This window comes from Pogoniulus pusillus, chromosome 1, assembly GCF_015220805.1.
Source record: "Pogoniulus pusillus isolate bPogPus1 chromosome 1, bPogPus1.pri, whole genome shotgun sequence".
Classification (NCBI taxonomy): Eukaryota; Metazoa; Chordata; class Aves; order Piciformes; family Lybiidae; genus Pogoniulus; species Pogoniulus pusillus.
Genome location: NC_087264.1, coordinates 27,728,220 through 27,748,627, shown reverse-complemented (window position 1 = coordinate 27,748,627; position 20,408 = coordinate 27,728,220). Strand labels below are relative to the sequence as shown.

General features: G+C 42.7%; 1 protein-coding gene across 1 annotated transcript in view; it reads right to left on the bottom strand.

Moving 5' to 3' along the window:
• Window positions 1-12,229: 12,229 nt before the first annotated feature.
• The window catches only part of RTF1 (RTF1 homolog, Paf1/RNA polymerase II complex component), a 34,772-nt gene continuing 26,593 nt past the window's right edge, over window positions 12,230-20,408 (bottom strand). The window contains 6 exon segments of the mRNA XM_064145883.1: window positions 12,230-15,039; window positions 17,524-17,635; window positions 17,916-18,011; window positions 19,077-19,154; window positions 19,638-19,695; window positions 20,066-20,187. Coding sequence (XP_064001953.1) covers window positions 14,933-15,039; window positions 17,524-17,635; window positions 17,916-18,011; window positions 19,077-19,154; window positions 19,638-19,695; window positions 20,066-20,187 — 573 coding nt within the window. The 3' untranslated portion in view covers window positions 12,230-14,932.

Genomic DNA, 20,408 nt, shown 5'->3' with positions numbered 1-20,408 from the left:
ACATTACGGGAAACCTCACCGGCTTGTCAGTGTGCTCCTGTGAAGCACGCTCATGCATGCAGCACGGGGAGTAAACACAGATCTCTGTGCAGCTGCAGGGCTACGACCTTTTTGGGATCAGAGATATGCAACGGCTGCATGGCTGGAGCACTCCAAATGGAGGGATGCAGGCTCTTGAGGAGGAGGAGGAGTTGCTTTCTATGTGACAGAACAGCTTGAGTGTGTAGAGCTTTGCTTGGGGATGGATGATGAGCTAACCAACAGCTATGGGTAGTGAGCAGCTCCCATAGGCCACCTGAGTAGGAAGAACAAGTGGATGAAGCTTTCTACTGACAGCTACAAGCAGATTAATATTCCCAGCCCCTCACCCACTGGGGGACTTTCAAACACCCTGATGAATGCTGGAGGAACAACGCAGGATGGCATCCAGGCAGTTCTTGGAGCACATCAACGTCACATTCCTAACTAAAGCAACGGCAGAGCAAACAAAGACAGATGCTCTGCTAGATCTCATACTTAGTTACTGCATTGGGCAGCAACCTCTGTCCAGACAAAGATGCCTATCCAGGATGATAGAAGCAGGCACAAATATAAAAGAAACAATGTTTTAAGACAAAAGTTTTCATTCAAGCCTGATGACAAAGGCAAGGAAGCACTGGAATTAATACTTGTAAGTAAGAGCAAATGACTCATAGACATCATAGTCTGGTTTTACAGAACATACATCCACATGGGATACCTGCTTTGTTCACGCAGATGACAAATACATCAGTAAAAACTCTCCAGTGTTGAACAAAGGGGCCAAGTGATTCTGCCTTTTCTGAGACCTCCATCTGGCACTTTTTTACAAGAGTTTCTCTCTGGGCTTGTTTGTGCAGGTAAGACTGGAGATGGAAACATTGTTTGCTCCAAACTGGCTTGTACTAGCAGACAAGAGATCGGTACCTTTGAAATTAACCCACGTGTTAATTTCAATACCACCCTCTTTGAGTGGTATTTGAGAAATGAACTCTCCTCATTTGTACTACTAATTCTGAAGCCAATCAGATCCTGGAACTATGCATTTTAACTTATTTTCTTATATTCCCTTCAAAAACATTCTGAGATTTTTTACCTATCAAGATTTTAATCAGTTCTGTACCTAATTACTCACAAGAGGAAAAGACTGCCTGAAACAATAACGTGCACTGCATGTCACTTTAAAGTGGAAAAAGTATTTTATAGGGAATGTGGGCAAGATTATTAAAAAGCTGCAAAAGAAACTCCAGAATTAATGTTTTAGCTCTCCTGGGTTTTCACCATAAAAATTACATATTCAAACACAAAAATCTCAGGGAGGTTTGAAGAAAGATTTTTGTGGAAAGAGAAAAATGTGTGGAAGGCAATACAATTATTGTCTTCATGGAAGGTGAGAAAAATCAATATTCTAAAAACCCAGTATATGGATATAATGTTTTCATCTGGAACATGAGCCTGCAGACTCTTGGCTTGGTCTCCTACTCAACCACATTAGGAGTTCAGTAAAGAAATACCGCTCCTGAAAGCTTTCTAACCCTGCTGCCTTTGCACAGAACTGGGCTGCTTGAAGTGCTCCAAGATGGAGAAGAGCAATCCCTCATTCTCTCCTCTGCAACGAACCCCTTAAATTCTGCACAGGCTGCCTGAGGCAGTCTTGGCATCCTCAGGCCCTGCAATTGCCTCAGATGTTGTAGTGAATATTATAGGAGTCACAGAACAGGGACACGAGTTACTAATGAGTAGCCAAACAGTTGGGGTGGCAAATCTGCTTCTTGAAGTCTTCAGCTCTTTCTGTAAAGGCTGTGGCAGTGGCTGCACTGGTACTGAAGGACCATGAAATATTGCTGCTGGATTTGAAAAACTTCCCTCTCAGCTTTACTTATTGTGGCTTGACTCAGAGAATTAAACTTTCTACTTCCCCCCACCATAGCTGCTCCTCGAGACAGGTCTGCACATTATTTGCTCGGCATTACCTTCTCTTCTCCATTTCAACAATGCTCACATAGCAAATCCATGACTAATCTCTTCTGCTGATTTTGTCTTTAAATGCAAAAATAAAGCGATAGAAAGGAAAGGCTGCATCAGGTATTAACAAAGTGAAGTGGCAGCTGAGCAGCAATGCTGACCAAGTGGCAGGATGGAGAATCAAATGGCATAGAGTCTGCACCCCTGTCCCACCCTGGAATATGGTTTTCCTTTTAACAGCCTGTTGAGAAAGTCTGTCAGTGACTGCCAAAAGAAAATTGTAAGAGCCAGTGCTAGCACTGCAGGCAGCACCACCAGCAGCTGCCACTGAACACAGGCTCAAGAACGCCATGATAAAATCTCTGCTGCTCCTCCCTCAGGAGAGCTGCAGTTCATGCTGCCAAGGTACACTGCCCAGCAGAGAGCTGGGGGTGAAGGCTGAACCTTGTCAGGCTAGGAGGTGAACAGGAGAGGAGGAGTGCTTGGCTGGAAATGGCAGGATGTGAGACTGGGGCTTTGCAGAGGGAACAGAAGGATGATTCAAGGCTCTTGAGACTGTTTGCACAAAGTGCCTTGGAAACCTGAGAAGCAGCACGGTAGAAAGCATGAAGGAACTTGTATGAAAGACACACAAAAAGCCATAGAGATTAGTGCAGGAGCTGGCACCTCATTCATGAAGAAAGACAATTAGCAGGGTGGGGATAAATAACAGAAAGCCTTGAAAATTAAGGCATCTAGCCAATATTTGATCTAACTAGAAAAGTCTACGGCTAGAAGAGGGACGAAGAGAGCACGAGTGAATGACATGTTGCCAACCCAACTAAAAGAAATCAGATTTTAATACAAGTCCCCAAAAGAGTTATCCTGTAATTGAAGATCTCAGTGTCACAAGGATAGCATCTGGCAGGCTCTATAACAATTTCTCCACAATCTTTTATCAAGACAGCACAGCTTTGCCAGCTGAGCCCTGGCAGCAAAGCCAACTGTAAGCAGCGCTACCTGCCAGAGGAATGATGCTCACTGCCCCACACCAGCACAAGTCCTGTAATGGTTCTGCTCACAACTCAGTAGGGTATACACAACAGCAGCCTGTCAGCTTAGAAGACTGATGGCTGGTCAGGCACTCTGCTTCTACACTGCCTGTGCTGCAGTTTGCTCTCCTGTTCCAAGGAAGAAGTGAAGGCTTTGAAAAGTATGACTGATCACAAACATATCTGCACTGCCAAAATTGATATCTCTTTCTCCTAGCATCACTTTTTCTCCTAGTTACTCTTCATCTGTTCACAGCTTGGAAGAAGAAAAATGAAAATATCATTCACTCTGATACGAGTCAAGAACTGGCTGAAGGGCCAGGCCCAGAGAGTGGTGGTGAATGGTGCCACATCCAGTTGGCAGCCAGTCACCTGTGGTGTTCCCCAAGGATCAGTGCTGGGCCCAGTCCTGTTCAATATCTTTATTGATTATCTGGACAAGGGGATTGAGCCCAGCATCAGTAAGTTTGCAGATGACACCAAGCTAGGAGCAGGTGTTGATCTGTTGGAAGGCAGGAGAGTCCTGCAGAGGGACCTGGACAGGCTGGATGGGTGGGCAGAGGCCAATGGGATGAGATTTAACAAGGCCAAGTGCAGGGTTCTGCACTTTGGCCACAACAACCCCAAGCAGAACTACAGGCTGGGGACTGAGTGGCTGGAGAGCAGCCAGGCAGAAAGGGACCTGGGGGTACTGGTAGAGAGTAGCTGAAGATGAGCCAGCAGTGTGCCCAGGTGGCTGAGAGAGCCAATTGCGTCCTGGCCTGGATCAAAAACAGTGTGGCCAGTAGGACAAGGGAGGTTATTCTTCCCCTGTACTCAATGCTGGTCAGGATGCACCTTGGGTACTGTGTCCAGTTCTGGGCCCCTCAATTCAAGAGGGATGTTGAGGTGCTGGAACACATCCAGAGAAGGGCAATGAAGCTGGGGAGGGGCCTGGAACACAAACCCTATGAGGAGAGGCTGAGGGAGCTGGGGTTGTTCAGCCTGGAGAAGAGGAGGCTCAGGGGAGACCTCATTGCTCTCTACAACTACCTGAAGGGAGGTTATAGGCAGGTGGGGGTTGGTCTCTTCTCCCAGGCAAGCAGCCATAGAACAAGGGGACAGAGTCTCAAGTTGTGTCAGGGGAAGTATAGGCTGGATGTTAGGAGGAAGTTCTTCACAGACAGAGTGATTGGCATTGGAATGGGCTGCCCAGGGAGGTGGTGGAGTCACTGTTCCTGGAGGTGTTCAAGACAAGACTGGATGAGGCACTTAGTGCCATGGTGTAGTTGATTGGATAGGGCTGGGTGCTAGGTTGGACTGGATGATCTTGGAGGTCTCTTCCAACCTGGCTGATTCTACAATTCTAAGTCAGCTACTGTGAAGTCTACAGTCACACCCATGCTACACAATTCCTCTGCAAATTTTGGATGTGGTAAAGACCACCACCATTTCTCCTTGACTCTTGATCCTCCTCCAGTACACTCTCACTAGTGAATCTCAGCCACTGCTCCTCTTCACAGCTCTCAGCTTCTATTGTGGAAAATATAGTAGTTTCTGCCATTCTGCTCTTCTCTTTGTTCATAGACTCTTTTGGAATCAACCCAAAGAGGCTAGGCCTGCTGGTGGTTATTAAGTGTAATAGTTTCAAAACAACCTCTGTCTCAGAATGCCCCTGAACTGTGTTGAGAAGATGGGAGAAGATATCAAGGGGAAAGAGCACTCTGGTTGTGCCCTATTGCTTATACTGTGGTCCTAATCATCCCACATTGGCTAAGTATCACCTAAAGTGGTATTTGATTAGAGTCAGCAGGGCAGCTCTGATGGCAGCCCTTTCCCACCTCAGAGAGGAATGCTGCTTCTCCTTCTGTAGATGGATAGAGGTTTCTTTGGCAAAACTTCTGACAATCTAACTGCTTTCTTGTGGGAGCACTTCCCCACCCAGCATCTTTGTTTCCTCACTTGACAGATTTGCAGATTTTATAGGTCACTGTTTTTGGGAAGCTCTTAGAAAACCTACTATTTTTTCTTCCTCATCACACATTTTTACCTTGAAACTTTCTATCCCTTGATAGAAACATGATAAATCATCTCTTGCACCTGGTCAGGTAAGAAAATAAAGCAGCTATTATAGCTGCATGTCTGTCTCACACAGGAAATCTTCACTTTTTCTCATAGATCCTCACAAGCTTTCTCCTGTTTTAAATGAATCCCAAATCAATTTAAAGACAAAAAAAAAGGAGACCATTCTGCAAAACTCAGGTCTGTACAGCCTAACGCCCAGCTTCAAGATTCTGTGGTTTTCTGGAACCTGAATGCAGATTTCACATGTAATACAAGTTAGCTCTGTAGCTGCATGCTCTGCTATGGTGTACAACAAGAAATTTCAGCTGAAGTGCTCATAGGATGGCCTTGGTTGGAAGGACTCTTAGAGATAATGTACTCCAACAACCTCCCTGGGCAACCTATTCCAGAGTCCCACCACCCTCATACTGAAGAACTTCATAATATCTAGTCTAAACCTACTCTCTCTCAGCTTAAAACCATTCCACTTCATCCTACTGCCAGACATCCTTATGAAAAGCCCCTCTCCAGTCTTCCTGTAGGATCCCTTTAGGTATTGGAAAGCAGCTATAAGGTCCCTCTCCAGTGTCTTCTCTTCTCCAGGCTTCCTCAGCCTGTTGTCATAGCAGAGGTATTCCAATCCCCAGATCATCTTTGTGGCCCTCTTCTGGACTCACTCCAACACCTCTGTATCCTTCTTATGGTGGGGACACCTCACTGGACACAGTATTCAAGGTAGGGTCTCACCAGCGCAAAGGGGCAGAATCACCTCTCTGGACCCGATGGCCACACTCTTTTGACCCAGCTCAGGACATGATTTGCCTTTGCACTGAATGAGTGAGCTGCCAGCTCATGTTGAGCTTTTCATCAATCAATACACCCAAGCCTCTTTCTTCAGAGCTACTTTTAACCCACTCTGCACCCAGCCTGGATCTGTGCCTAGGATTGGCCTGACCTAGACGCAGGACTTTATTTGTAATAGTAGAACAAAGTGCAAAGTGTTGCTCTTTTTCTTAACGAGAAACATCTATTTGATTATGTTGGGTCTTGGCTTTATTCATGTCTGGAGGTAAAGTCTGGCACCAAGACAGAAGAGATAAGAAACCCCATGTAAGCATTTTATCAGGCATATGCTGGAGCACCATCTCAATGCACTCAGCATACAAACTGCTAGATCCATCCCTCTTCCCACAATTCTGCAAGCAAAACAACTTCTCTTGCATCCAAAGACTGCAATCTTACTCCCCCCACACCAAGAGAACCCCCTCAAGTAACTCACCTTTTTCTGTCCTTGTTCAGTATGAGAGTTAAAAAAATACCTGGAATCATAATGACAGCCTCCCCTTAGAGGAGATGGGCCAAATCATGCAGCTTTCAAAACACTCCTCTCTCAGATTTTGGTTCTCTGTGTGTCTTTCTCCTCACTAATGGCTGCTTCTATAGACACAGTAGCGTCATCTCAAATCTTGTGAGCAGTCTAATTTTAACCACAGGAAGAGAGTCACCAGATCTAAATGCTCAACCTTCACATTTTTGTCTGTTTACAGAGACAAGTAAGATATTGTCATCAATTTTATATGAATTGCTTTATTGAAGAACCTAGAGTTTCCTGCTGTGGTTGATTTTCTGGATGAGGTGCATGCTGCAGCCATTTATTACTTCTCTTTTTGAAAAGAGAGAACAAAAAAACATCCTGTGTGCTCCTCAAGGTGATGCTTTTGAATCTGCTTGCCCAACTGGATGGTTACCCTGCCATGGCTGAATGGCACTTTGCCTCCCTGACTTGGACAAATCAATTCTTCTTAATACTGAATGACTTTCTACAATACCATGTTGATCTTTTCCCAGGATTAATTTTCAGCCTCAGTAATAAATTAGGAGTAGAAATATACATACATATGCATATTGTTCTACCGTGAAGTACAGTTGTGTTAGCACAAAGTTCTACCAAGAAGCTGGTGAAGGCTTTTGGAGAACAGTGTTTATGGGAGTTGTTCAGCACACTCAGTGCCAGCATCTCCCTCTCCTCAGCTCTGGGGACTGGGAAAACAAATCGTAGGACTACTAGTGGAGCAAATGAAACCAGGCCCTGCTTCAGAAGAACAGGTCCTAGGTTTGCATAGATCAGCCTTCCAGGCACTGCCTTTCATTCTCCTTGATCCTCAGGCACTGCAGCCCTGGCATCAGTAGATCCCCTCACCTCAGACCTTGCTATCTCCGAGCTCTGCGCTCCCCCATTGCAGAGGGAAAAGGACTCAGGACAAAGGGACAGTTGAAAAGGTTGTTCAAGAAACAACATTGCCTTGCCTCCTTCCTGTTTTCTGCTGTTAACCACCTCAAAGCACAGAGCTCAAATGAGTAAGTCCAGCAAAGCAGTACAGCTTAGACACCACTTCATGTTTAGTGTTTGAGAAAGCCTGTACTCAACCGAAGAGTTAGAAATGCTTTCGTGCAGTACTCACCCTGTTCTCTGGCAGACTGCTCTGTTCCTCAGCTTGCTTCTCCTTCCAAAGTTGAGGTTCAAATCACATTTGGTATGCAGTCACAGTCTTGACAAACTCCCACTTCAGTCCAGCCCTATTTTAACACCTGAACAAACATCTGATTTTCAGCTGTGGCCACCTGCTACCATCACCAACAAGTCAGGCAAAAAATATTCAGGTACTTTTTGTTGAGACCTTTGTAAAGACATCCTGACAAGTTGAGTATCTTAAAATCTTTTAGGAAAGAATGGGATTTATTTTCTATCTCCAAAGTTGAGTTAGCATCATTGTGCCCCTTGAAATGGGTCTGCAGCAAAGGGAACTAATACACTGTATAAATACACGAGATGTGATTAAATGAAGAATTCATTTCAAGGTGGAAGTTAATGAGCAGGAACACAGAAAAACAAAGCAACCTTCAGAATTTAAATGCTCTCTAATTTTATAGCCATAATTTACACCTAGTAATCAGGTACCAGCAAGCCTGTGTCAAATACATACTTACTGTATGGATCTTGTTATGCATCACTTCTGGAAGACATCAGGATCAGAGGAATTATCCAGGTTGTCTCTGCCCAGCATTCAGTTTCAGCTTGTGGCAGTTTACAAAGACCTCAGTTTTAGTTTCCAGTAAATAAGATAAAATAACCACCATGGGAACAGTCCTGCCTCGTGACTTTGCAATTCAGGTCACCTGTGAGTGAAAATATTCTTCAGGAGGACTCTATCCAATTCCCAGTACCACCCACAGGTTCTTCCCATCCCCTGCAACAGAGGACCTTATATAATAATTGGGACTGCATGTTTTCAGGCTTCTGGGCACTCATCCTTGAAATGTTTTAAGATACAATTAATGATTTTTCTGCCCTCAGTACTTGTCTGCCTCTGAAAGAGTACTCACTGCAATGGAAGTAAAAAAATCAATAATCAACTAATCCTGACTCAGAGTCGAAAATGACTGCTTTGCATTTGAAATTCACCTAGGCCCTTTCAGGGGAAGATGGAATTTGTTCAAATGTGCACATTTACCTTAGTAGTGGAAAGCCAGTTTGCCTTCACAGTCTGTAATACTTCCAAGGGGGAGAGCTTCATGAATCACTACTCTCCATTCTTTTTCATTACCAGTAAGTCTTGAAGAGCAAGTATGAGTTAAACAACAACTATTTTTCATTTTCAGTGTTTATGCTGTATATGCTCTGCTTATGCGGCCACACAGATGAGGGCTTTTCTTCCCAAATCAAGGAATCCTACAATGTTAAATCAACTGCAGTCAGAAACCCCATTCCAGTAGGGCCACTCTTTGAAGACCTAATTCTTCAATAGCAATCTTCTACATCATATTTGAGATACAAGCAACAATTTTGTTCCAACTGCTGTACCATCAATCGTTACAAGAGTCAGTTGTTGCTTGAATAAGGTGAGAAATAACTGGTCTAGAGGCGGCACTACAAGTACCACCTCAGAAAGTGTTCACATGTTATCTGCTGAGTCCCTGGCCTTCAGATAGCTTCTTCACAGTAGCTCATAATCTTCCACTATCACTTCCAGTAGAAGGCCTTAAAATCCATAGCTGCTGATCTTTTAAACAGCATTTTCACCTTGAAAATGAATGGAAGTGAGTTACCTGTTGGCAGATGTGCCCTCAGGAAAAATTACAGACAAGGGATGAAGTAGCTGCTGTTTAGGTTGTTGCAAATACTCCTGTGTCCCAGGTGAGTATCTGGCAATTGCACATTCATCCATAACAATAAAGGGTGGCAAGAAAGTCGTGAGAATGGTCCTTCCAGAAAACACAAAGTCATAGCCATCACAGATTTCAGATTAAACTCTACCTGGTTTAGTAGCACATTTTACAGCTCTTGCAATTTCCCTCTCCCTTAAGTGAAGTTTAACTTATGCAAAGCAGCTGCAGCAAAACAAGGCACAGTGATCTTGTTGTTTGTAAAAGGAGATCACTCTCAGTTTATCAATCCTACCCCTGCCTTCAACCCACTGAACCACAAAGTCAAACTGTCCAAAGACTGGGTCATTGTACATAAACTCAGGTGAGAAGACCTGTGTTTTTGGTTTACATTTAGCATTAAGCTGTACCTATGAATCTTGTCTCCAATGGGCCTTAACAGCTTGATGAGGTTACTCATCTGCAGTGCAATCCTCTGTCCCAGCCACCCTCCTGTTTTCCGCAGAACAGAGCTCTGACAGAGGATTAGTAACAAACCAAACAACCTGCCCCAGGAAGAATAAGGAAATGTAGTATTTTAATTTGAAGACTAACATGAAACTTAGGACATTAACCTGTGACTTCCACTAACCTTTTTCCCTGCTCCCTCGCTGGCTTTCTCCCCTTTCTCCTTTGCTGTGATCATGGCTTTGGCTTTCTGCACTGACCTACTGCAATTTCTCCAGGGTGGCACTCAAAAACAAAGCACTCATAAAGCAAGATTTTATACATTTACAAAAACTAAACAAACTTCTGCAGGATCCATGATAATTTATGCATACAACTAAGTCAGGGATGTCACTTGCAAGCATTTCAGAAAGTTTAATGTTCCTTAAAAATAATTTCAGAAAATTACTGACTTGCACAACGTAGCATGAGTGAAATTAATGTGGCTCACTCAAATCAGGTGCCACATTTGGCACAGGTGGAAAAAGCAGCATATGAGTTTGTGTAGCATTTGTCTTCGTGGACCAGAGGTGCTCAGTATTTTCCAGGCTCTGATCACTCTTTTTGAGCCTCATTAATGCTCAGCGTTTCTTCTGTAGTAAAGGGTTCAGAAGTGTGTGGGAAGACAGAAGCTCAGAATGGCATGTAAGTAGTTTTAGTACAACAGAGTCTGCAGCTAGCTTTCAGGGATTCACCTATCAGCTATCACCAGGAGCAACAACCATAAGGTAAGGTTTCGTTAAGCTTTAACATTGAGAACAGGAGAAAAAAAACCCACAACAAAACAAACCCACAAAGAAAAACGTCACCATAACTTACTGCCTTCTTTCATACTGCTTAAGGGTACTGAGTCTCTTTAAGCATTCAGCTCACTCTTGGACACTAAGTGCCAGCACTTCTGAAAACAGTCCTTTCCCATCTCAATTCCTCTCGTGTTTCAGTACTGAAAACTGAGTGGAAAGTTAATGACAAAGAACACATTCTCCTCTAAAGTACATTCTAACATAAGCATGGCTGACCACTGATGATGGTAGTAGGGTTAATCACTGATCATAGCAGTAAAGTAGGTCCAGTGAATGCTTAACTACTCTAGCTAAAGACACTTCCTCCATTTATTTTGCTAGTTAAGAATGTAGTAACACTGCACATGCATCAATGGTTTAAAGTATCAGTTTTACAGCACTTCTTTTTCCACAATTAAGAACCTCCATAATCAAAGTGGTCTGGACAAGCTTACTGACACAGAGCTGCTGAAGCCCAAACTTGAGATGACATTCATGTGCCTTCTCATTCCCTAGTACATATAACCAACAAAGCACTTGTGCAGATGCCTCATTTTCCGTTCTCACCTTTTGCTCCCATCATCTGCTAAGACTGAACTAGCTGCAAAGCACCTTCTTCACAGATAGTTCATTCTTTTTCCTTTGAGGTACAACATTTTCGACTGTCCTTCCCAATGCCACTTAAAAGCTGTCAACCCATACTCAGGATCCTTTATCCTAAAAATTTCTTGAAACTCTGACCTTTCACAGCATCTTAGAAACATAAACTTTTTTTTTAAAGCTCATAAAGAGGTTGAACACTGAAGATACATTTTGTTGTTCCTAGCCCATCAAGGGAACACTTCGCTAATCTAATCTCAATTACTGCTCTTCAGTCAGCACTTCACAGGCTGTTACACTTCAGCCAGGCCAGCGATAAACCCGGCAACAATCTTCTTTCACAGCCAGCCCTAGATAATCTCTGCAGACCTGAATCTGCACAAAGGGTATGTACAGGAAATGCTGCACCGTTCGCGGTGAGTCACTACATGAGTCAAATTCTGTGCATTGCATGCGGGAGGGGGAGTGGTGGAGGGGCACAAGGAGGACAAACAAAACTGGAGAAAGCAATAGTCACAGGATAATTTGGGTCAGAGGGGAAGAGCTCAGCGATGCTGCCACTCCACCCTCCTGCTCCAAGCTGGGTAAACTGCAATGTTGGATCATGGCTTAACCCAGTCTTCTCTTGAAAAATCTCCCAAACAGAGAGAATAATCTCTCTGTCTAACCTAGTCCACTCCCTCCCACAAGAGGGAACATTTTTTTCCTTACATGTTGGCAGAACTTAACCTGTTTCAGGTTACACCTCTTGTGCCTCCCCCTCCCATCCTGAGCTCAGTCTTGCTTCACGCCATTCAGTAGCTCCTCTAAATTCAGCTCCATGCTTGGGCATCTTTGACTACACAAGCAGTCCAGACTTTTACAGAAAGAGCCAAGTCTGCCTTTACAGGGAGATGAGCGAACTGACCTTCCAGGAGGCTCTGCTTTAGTCTAGCAACAAGGAGCAACTTCAGTTGTTACGGAGTGATGCAGGACTCAACAGCTGCTCTTGCAAAAGAAGGAGGCTACTTTTCGTTAATTATTTTGTAGTATTAGTATTTTAAAGTCAGCCAGACTGCTAAATGAAGTGTCAGCTTCTGCAAAAACAAGTTACAGACAGGAACCCCATAGCAACTCGGATCGAGGGATAAACAATCCACCTTATTAAACCAACAAACCAAGTTTATTTATAGAAGTCTGTACAATTGTGATGAACTATGCTAGGACACCAATGAAACAAAGCAAACAAATCTCTCCCCCTCTAACAAGTAGGAGGTGTAGTCACTCACCTTTACATGCACTTAAAGGAAAAAAGGTTACAGCTTTCATACACAGTTCTGTAACTATTCAAGAGTACTTTCTTCATGTATTATTCTCAATATAAGAGGTTTGCATGATAATTTACTGACTGCTGCCTCTCTTAAAAACCAGTATTTCAGCAGAATCCAGAGACTTTGGGAGGGTAAGTGGCAGGTTTGTAGTTGCAGATAGCTAGGACATAGTTCATGACTCAGATCTGCATTCTAATTTGACTTCATTCCCTCTCTTTCAGTTATCGCCACTATAAATTACTTGTGACACTCTGGGTCTGGTCAACATTCTGATGTAGTAAAGACTACTCTTCTGTTGCCAAATTCACTGGGTTTAGGTAACTTTTACACCAAGGACCAGCACGTTACAAATACTGACTCTGAGATAACTTTATCTTTAGAGACCATTAGTCACTGTGCCTCAAGAGCTCTGAGGCATTTCTATGGAAAAATCACTTCCTGAATTGCTTGATTTGGCAATTGTTTCTGCAAAGCATTGGAGAATGATCATTTTGAAAACTGGCTGTTGCAAAGTAAATTCAGATGATTCTTTTAATTATCATTACAAACCTGTAACATCATAGAAGCTGTTGGAAAAGGATAACAAAACCCAAAACCATATCAAATGCATATCTACATGGTGAATTGCGATGCCTCTTATTAAGTTACCAAGGTAGATTCCATAAATCCACTCTTAAAAAGTTAAAAGTACATATGTGTGAGAGCCTACTACAACTCCAGAGAAGCTGCTAAAATAGGCCATCAAATTAAAGCAGCCTGGGATTACAAATCTACAGAATAACCCACATTGTGTCCTAGAAGTGTGGGCTATTGTGTAAATAAAGCATTGATGGGCTTCTATTTGTTTATATGGGAGATAAGAGCTGCTTCATAGGTTGATTTTTTTAATACACAGTTCATGGTATCAATCTGCACACAATTACATGATGTTTCTTTAAAGCTACTGTTATAAAAAGGAAGAGAAAGTTAAATTAAGAACTAGATTAAAGTTTCATTAAGAATCCAACAAGAAAGCATCAAACACAGGTTTGAACATAACCAGTGTATGATTTCAGAAAACCAGTAATGCTCTGACAAGAAGAGCATCAGCATTTCCTCTCTTCAGGGTCCCTCAGAATCATTCCTACCCAGTTTAGTGCCAAAGCTATTACATACATACTGGCCTGAGTAAGAACAAACACATGCTTAAATGCTTACCTGAATGAGGGCCTCTAACCTCTTAGACTTTTAATTCTCTTTTAATTTAGTTCTTAGCTCCATATATTCAGTTGAATCTTGTTTGGAAAAGTTCTTTGTTAAACATCACTTATATTTACATTTGGATTTTTTTTTCACCTGAGTGATAATTTATGTCACCTTGTGTCCAGTCAAACATTCCACAAAGCCATAGAATTCTTGTGCTAGTGTCACACTCCACTTGTACCAGTTCATATATGAAAAACGTGCATCTGCTACCTCTCATACATTACCTGCTGACCTTTCTGTTATGTCCTTACTGTGTCCTTCCCCTTCAACACAAAGTGAATTTTTACGGGTTTTTTTCGTTTATAGAAGCCCTGTTTAGATGGTTCACAAAGCAAGAAACAAAGTAAGCAGGAGCCCAGGAGCCCACAGTGACTTAAAGATGTCTTGGAGAAGAAATTAAAGCCCAACCAATGAGCACCCCAGGGCCATCCCAGCAAAAGCTACTCCACTCAGTTACAGCTGGAGACTCTGGATGTGCTACAGATGGCAAGTCTCAGATCGAGAGCTGTGTACCTCTCTCTCATCACTTAAGTGTAAGTACAAAAGGGAACATGAAGTTAAACAGCTATATCAGCCAAGCCGTTTTAGTAAGAAGAATCACATTTAATGAGTTTCTTTCTTGCAATTTCAGATGCTCAAGTACAGCTGGTAGAAATTCAAAACAGCCGTAAAGAACTGTGACATACTGATACAAATAGTACTGCAGCTTAAAAATGATAAAAAACACCTGAAAAAAAGTCACACAACCCTCCCAAAAAAATTTACACTTTGAACCTAAGCCAGTTTTTGAAGATTCCCTTCTCCAAAGCTAGGATGAAGGAGGAGGAAGAAGAGGAGGAAGAAAGTGCCGATGACCTTCCAGCCACAAAGGTCTTGTGCCAACGTTTATCACCGTGCCTGTGGCGATATGCAAGGGGAGATCACCAAGTGCTGACTCTGTGACCACCCAGAGATTCCTATAAAATCCAGACCTCAGGCTAATACTGAACACAGAGTGGACCAACGAGCTGCATCAACAAAATAAAAACAAAACTCAAACTAAAAGAAATGGGAAAACCCCAAATAGCACAGATCCACATTTGTGAGGGGGGCAGGAGGAAAGGGCAAGAAAGGAGGTCTATACAGTAAATAGTTGAATGGTTTATGTTACAGATGACTGGCAGTTTTAAAGAGTCTCTTCCCAGCTCCAGTGCTGCTCCAACCCAGAAGGGAGAACTGAAAAGGGAGGAAGAAAAGGTAGGACATCGTCATGGAGCATGCAGGATTAGAAGCAGCAGAGTGGGCATGCTCAAATAAGCCCCCGCCTCTTTTTGTAGTCCTCCAAATTCAGTGATCGCCGAGGGGCACCATCTTTTGCTGGTGGAGCCTTGGAGGTGATGGCCAGTGCTTTAGATTCTGTTGGGGACAAGAGAAGTGTGAGGACAGAAATATAGAGGACTACAGGTTTTCATTTGCTGCTTTTGCTGATGACTTCACCACACAATCACATTAGGCTTCCCCAGGACACATCAGGTTAAAACTTCAGCTAACAATACAAGGATTACCTGGCGACTTACCTTCAGAGGTACTGAAATACAACATGCAATTTTGGGGCTGTTTTTTAATTCAGCTTTCTGCTGGTAAGTGCATTTCCACTTTAAGGAAAGCTACTCTATAATAAACACTGGAATCACAATAAAAAGAAAGCCATCAGGCTCAGTTCTGGGATCTTTGATAAATAGATTACTCCATGAGATTAGCAAGCACAATTAGACAGGTAACTGAACAGAAGTCAAACTTTCTTGTTCGTGTCTACAATATACGTTTTAACCAATCCCCAGGGTCTCCTGTTAAGAAGAGACTGCACAAAGCAGGATGCCAAAATGGTGCTCTGCCTGAATCAAAAAACACAACCACCAGACTTAAAGCACTATCTATAGTGTCACTCCAGAAACATACATGGGTTCAACCCCTTTGTAGCTTGATGGCATTAGCGTATTGTGCACCAGTATCTATTAAAGCCTTATCCTCCTGTGGGTCTGATATGCCAGGCCATTGGATCCACACAGACCAAGAAACCTGATTACAGAATCACAGAATGGTAGAAGTTAGAAGGGACCTCCAGCGATCATTGAGTCTAACCCCTCTGCCAAAGCAGGATCACCTAGGGCAGGCCACACAGGAACACATCCAAGCAGGTTTTGGAAGTCTCCAGAGGCCGAGATTCCACAGCCTCTCTGAGCAGCCTGTTTCAGTGCTATGCCACTCTCATCATAAAGAAGCATCCCTTTACGTTGAGGTGGAATCTCCTGTGAAAGTCTAAATCTTCTCTCTTGTTCATCAACAAAGATAAAGATTGCATGTCTCTCCCTAATCAAAGATAAAGACTGCCTTTTGCTAACCTCAGGGACTCAGACTAGGTGCTGGGCCGAAAGCTCAGGGATGCAAATCATCAGACACACCTAGCTTGGGCTTGGAAGAAGTGGTCTTTAAAAATTAGCCAACTTTCTTGGGCTCCTTTCCCCTCCAGAGCCTTAGCAAGCATGTCCCGGAAGAGCACAAAGGTAGCTCTGCAGAAGTCCAGGGTTGCAATTCTACTTGTTGCTCTGATTCTGCCCTTTAGAATACGAAACTCCACCATGTCACGATCAATGTTCCCAAGGCTGTTCCTGACCTTAATGTCCTCAACCAGTCCTCCTTTCTTAGTTAATACAAGGTCCAGCAGTGCACCTCTCCTTGTTGGTTCCTCCACTACCTGCATCAAGAAGTTATTGTTGATATACTGCAAGAGCCTTTTGGACTGTCTGTGCCTGGCTGTGTGATCTTCCCAGCAAACACCAGGGTGATTGAAGTCTCCCATGAGTACCAAGGAGTTAGCTCTAGAGGTTGCCTCCAGCTGTCTGTAGAAGGCCTCCTTGCCCTGTCACTGCTCAGTTCTAACGCTTTCAGTAATGCAAGAAAAAAATGCACCTTGTGAGTCAAATGGCATTAGTATGCCCCCATGGCTTCCCCACCACTGGAAAACAGCTTGACAAGATGGGAGGAAATGGCCTCAAGCTGTGTCAGGAGAGATTTAGACTGAATATTAGAAAAAAAAAATCTTCATTGAAAGGATTTTCCAGCATTGGAACAGGTTGCCCACAGAAGTAACCAAGTCACCATCCTTGGAGGCATTTAAATGTGGTGCTTAAGGACACAGTTTAGTGACGAGGTTGGCAGTGCCCAGTTAACAGTGGGAATTGATGATATCAAGGTTTTCTTCCCAACCTGTATGATTCTGTGACACTAAATTGTTCTTGCCACATCTCTCAGATGCCCAAAGTCAAGATCACAAAGAGGATGGTTCAGAAGTTTGTGTTTGTAAATGCACTTTCACTCCCTACCCAATACACAATGTTTTGGTTCCCCTTGGTAAAGGAGCTGGTTTGAAATCAAGTAAAATTACTTTATCCACATAGCATGAACAGAGATTATGGAACAGGACATTAGAGATGCTCAAGGCCCACCTGTCCTTAAAGCAATTGGACAAATTAACAAAGGAAATATCAGGCTAGCTATCAAGGCTTATTAAGTGCTACACTCTCCTCTGTTCTCCAAAGATTATGTAAGACACAGATGCTGTAGACTGGAAGGGTACATTAGAAAAGTGGTAGATATGTCATCTTCTCCCCAGGTGTTTGGGGCAAAGATATGGGGACATCCAGGCTTTTAGTGCTGTTTTCTCAGTGGATATCCCTAGCACAGAGTCTCTCCTCAGTTCAAAGTTACCTGCCCAGACAACAGAGTCCTTGCTCTCATCTTCACAATCACCAACAATTTTGAAAGAATTATTCTAGAAGAAGTGAGCTCTACTAGAACAAGTTGGACAATCACATCCCCAAACTCAGCTGGAACACCTACCTGAACTGGGAACCTGAAGATCAATCTTTACATCAAAGTCATGCACTTTAAAAAGATCTTCTGAGAGGTCGCTGGCTGATTTAGAGTTCACATCTTTATCCTTCCCTTGGCCCTGAAACAAAAAAACACAGGTAACTCTTCAGCTATTACTGTCCAGACAGAGATAAACACGCCTTTTCCCCACATGTCACAAGCAAACTTACTTTAGCTTTCATACTGCGAGAGAAATTTAATTTTCCTTCTCCCAGAAAGAAGTTCTTTCTACATCATGAACATGTTCTACAGGATACCTATTTCTAGATCTGAAGCATGCATGTCTATTAGTCATAAGCTCCTAGAGCAAAATGGTGACAGTGGGAGGAATGCAACAAGAGACACAAATGGAAACTTGCCTTGCTCATGTCCTTTGGAGCATCTGGCAACACACCAGACCCGTACTTTGCATTTAGCTGGGCAAGGATGGCAGCTTGGACAGCAGGATCTCTGGACTGCAGAAGTAGAATAAATGAATGAATAAATATATAGAATAGTATTTTTTAAAACCCACTCTATTTGAACTGGTGAAAAGCAAACTGCCATTTTGTTGACAGAGCACTTATATATGAATCTAAAACCGTTAGAAGCTGTAGATCAGCCCTGTTATCTTCAGGATCTCAGAGAAGTGGAATCATCCTGACATCTGTACAGTGCATCTGACAATATCAAACTAAAAGTTATTCTTCAGAAAGTCTTTGAGAAAATAAGGATCACATTTCCTGTTGAATGGTTTGTTCCCATGACTAGTCTTAACACTATTACAGTTCTGTCTGAAACATTCTAATAAAGAGAAGAAATCTTTAGGAGACTACTTACATAATAGTTGTCTACCATAAGTAGTTAGGATTCTTCTCTAGTAATTTCAGTAAAATAAGCTACTTTCAATTCCTTTTCTATTCTCTTACCAGTTAGTGGAGATGGGTGAGAGCCAACCTGACCAGTTTAAGTACTGATACCAGAACCATACACAACTCCAGAAGATGTCTCCACTGAGTCAGATGACTTAGAAGCAGCAGCTGATCACTTGACTTACGCTGCAGTAGCAGATTTTGCCACAGTATGACAGAAGTTGGTGTTAAACTACTTTCTCCATCACAGACCCAAAATATCTGTCTCTTGTCTATCTCCACAGATCTTTCAAGAAAGCTTCAGTTAATCAGAAGCAAAACTGACACCTAAAGCAAACTGTCTTCCCCAAGCTAACTAAATCCGATTAATTCTTACATAGAAGACCTGACTGCAGAAGTCTAAACCACAGTTCCTTCCCCATGTACATACCCACACCGCTTATGTCCTTCACACTTTGCATTACAGAAAAAAATTATTAAACCTGCTTTTTCCCCCTTTGGGGATAGCAACACCAGGATCTAACTCAACCACCTCTCACTCTGATATGTGGAGTGTCAATAGCATATGGCACAGTTGGGAATTAATATATTTTCCTCCCTACTTTCTGGATTACAGTGGTTTCTTTTTCTCTGCAAATTGCCTCAGTTGAACTTCACTATCACACTCACATTAGACACTATTGTGGGCTTGCACTGCCGCCTAGTAAACGGGTCCATTTGTTGGTTTTTCATGCTGTGACTTTCAGCCTGAAGAAGAAAAAGCACATGGTTTTGTAGAGTTAGCTACTTGCACCATCACAAATCCTCCCACAGGACCCTGTGCCCATGCAAGTACTCAGAGTTATACAGAATATCATGATCAGAGGAAGAACAGCAAGAGCAGTGCAGACACATCCACAGTCCTATGCTTCGTTGGGCAAAACTGGCCGTAGTGCCCAACTCTTGTTAACAAGCTAATCTTTTAAATTGCAGTGTCACTGCAGTAAACTGACTACTTCTTCCACCATTTTTTCTCTCATACAAAATGCACTGAGTCACTCTAACAGTCAACAATCTGCTGATAACTGAGTTGATCAAAAGGACAAAGCAATGCACTTAAAAACACATAATTTGCCTATATGAAAGATTTTACAGCTTGTTTAAAACATTGGCTATCTTTATCATGCATTCATCTCCCTTTGCATCATTTCATCTCTACTTCTACATTAGTATTAATTCAGCACTATTTACCACAAGAGCCTTCTCAGACTCAACGATATTCCACTCTCTGTTCCTCTGGTTGATGTAACTGCAGCAAGGAAATAAACAAAGGGCAGGAGAAGAAAATGAAAGTGACTGTCATTGGTCCATCTCTACACAACACAACACCTGACAACATTCTTGCAGCTTCAACCCAATCAGAAATTACTCTTATTGCAACATAACTGCTATCTGGGGTATGTGGAAGAGAAATTACATCTTCAACATTTTTAATAGAATGACTGATAGAAAGGAGTGAAGGCAGGCGAGCACTAATAGAGCTGCTCTGGTACATTTCACTAATACATTATTCAGGAAAGAAGAAGCAAAATCTTGCAGTTAATTCACTACTGCATTAGCTCTTCTCAGTGTATTTGGATTGGTACCATTGGAAAAAGAAAATTCCTCCTGCTTCTTACCTGATTGCAGAAATGTTTTTTGTTCGTTGACGATCCAGGGCCTCTGCTCTCTCTTCGAGTTCATTAAGCTGATCTTGAATCTGTTTGGCCTTATCTTGGTCCCCCAAGTCCTCAGCCATAGCCTTGAATCAAACAGTAATTCATTAGGCACTACTATACCGCAGAACTAGTCAGAGAAACAAGAGACAGACCCATCAATCAGCCAGCTAACCCTGTTCCAGTTGCAAATGTTCTACCTTGCATGGCAAGAACACAAAGAGCTAAACTCTCCCTACGGCTCAAGGCAAAACAGGACTTCTTATTCTGAAGAACTCTGAAAATCTCTGAAACTACTTAACTAAAG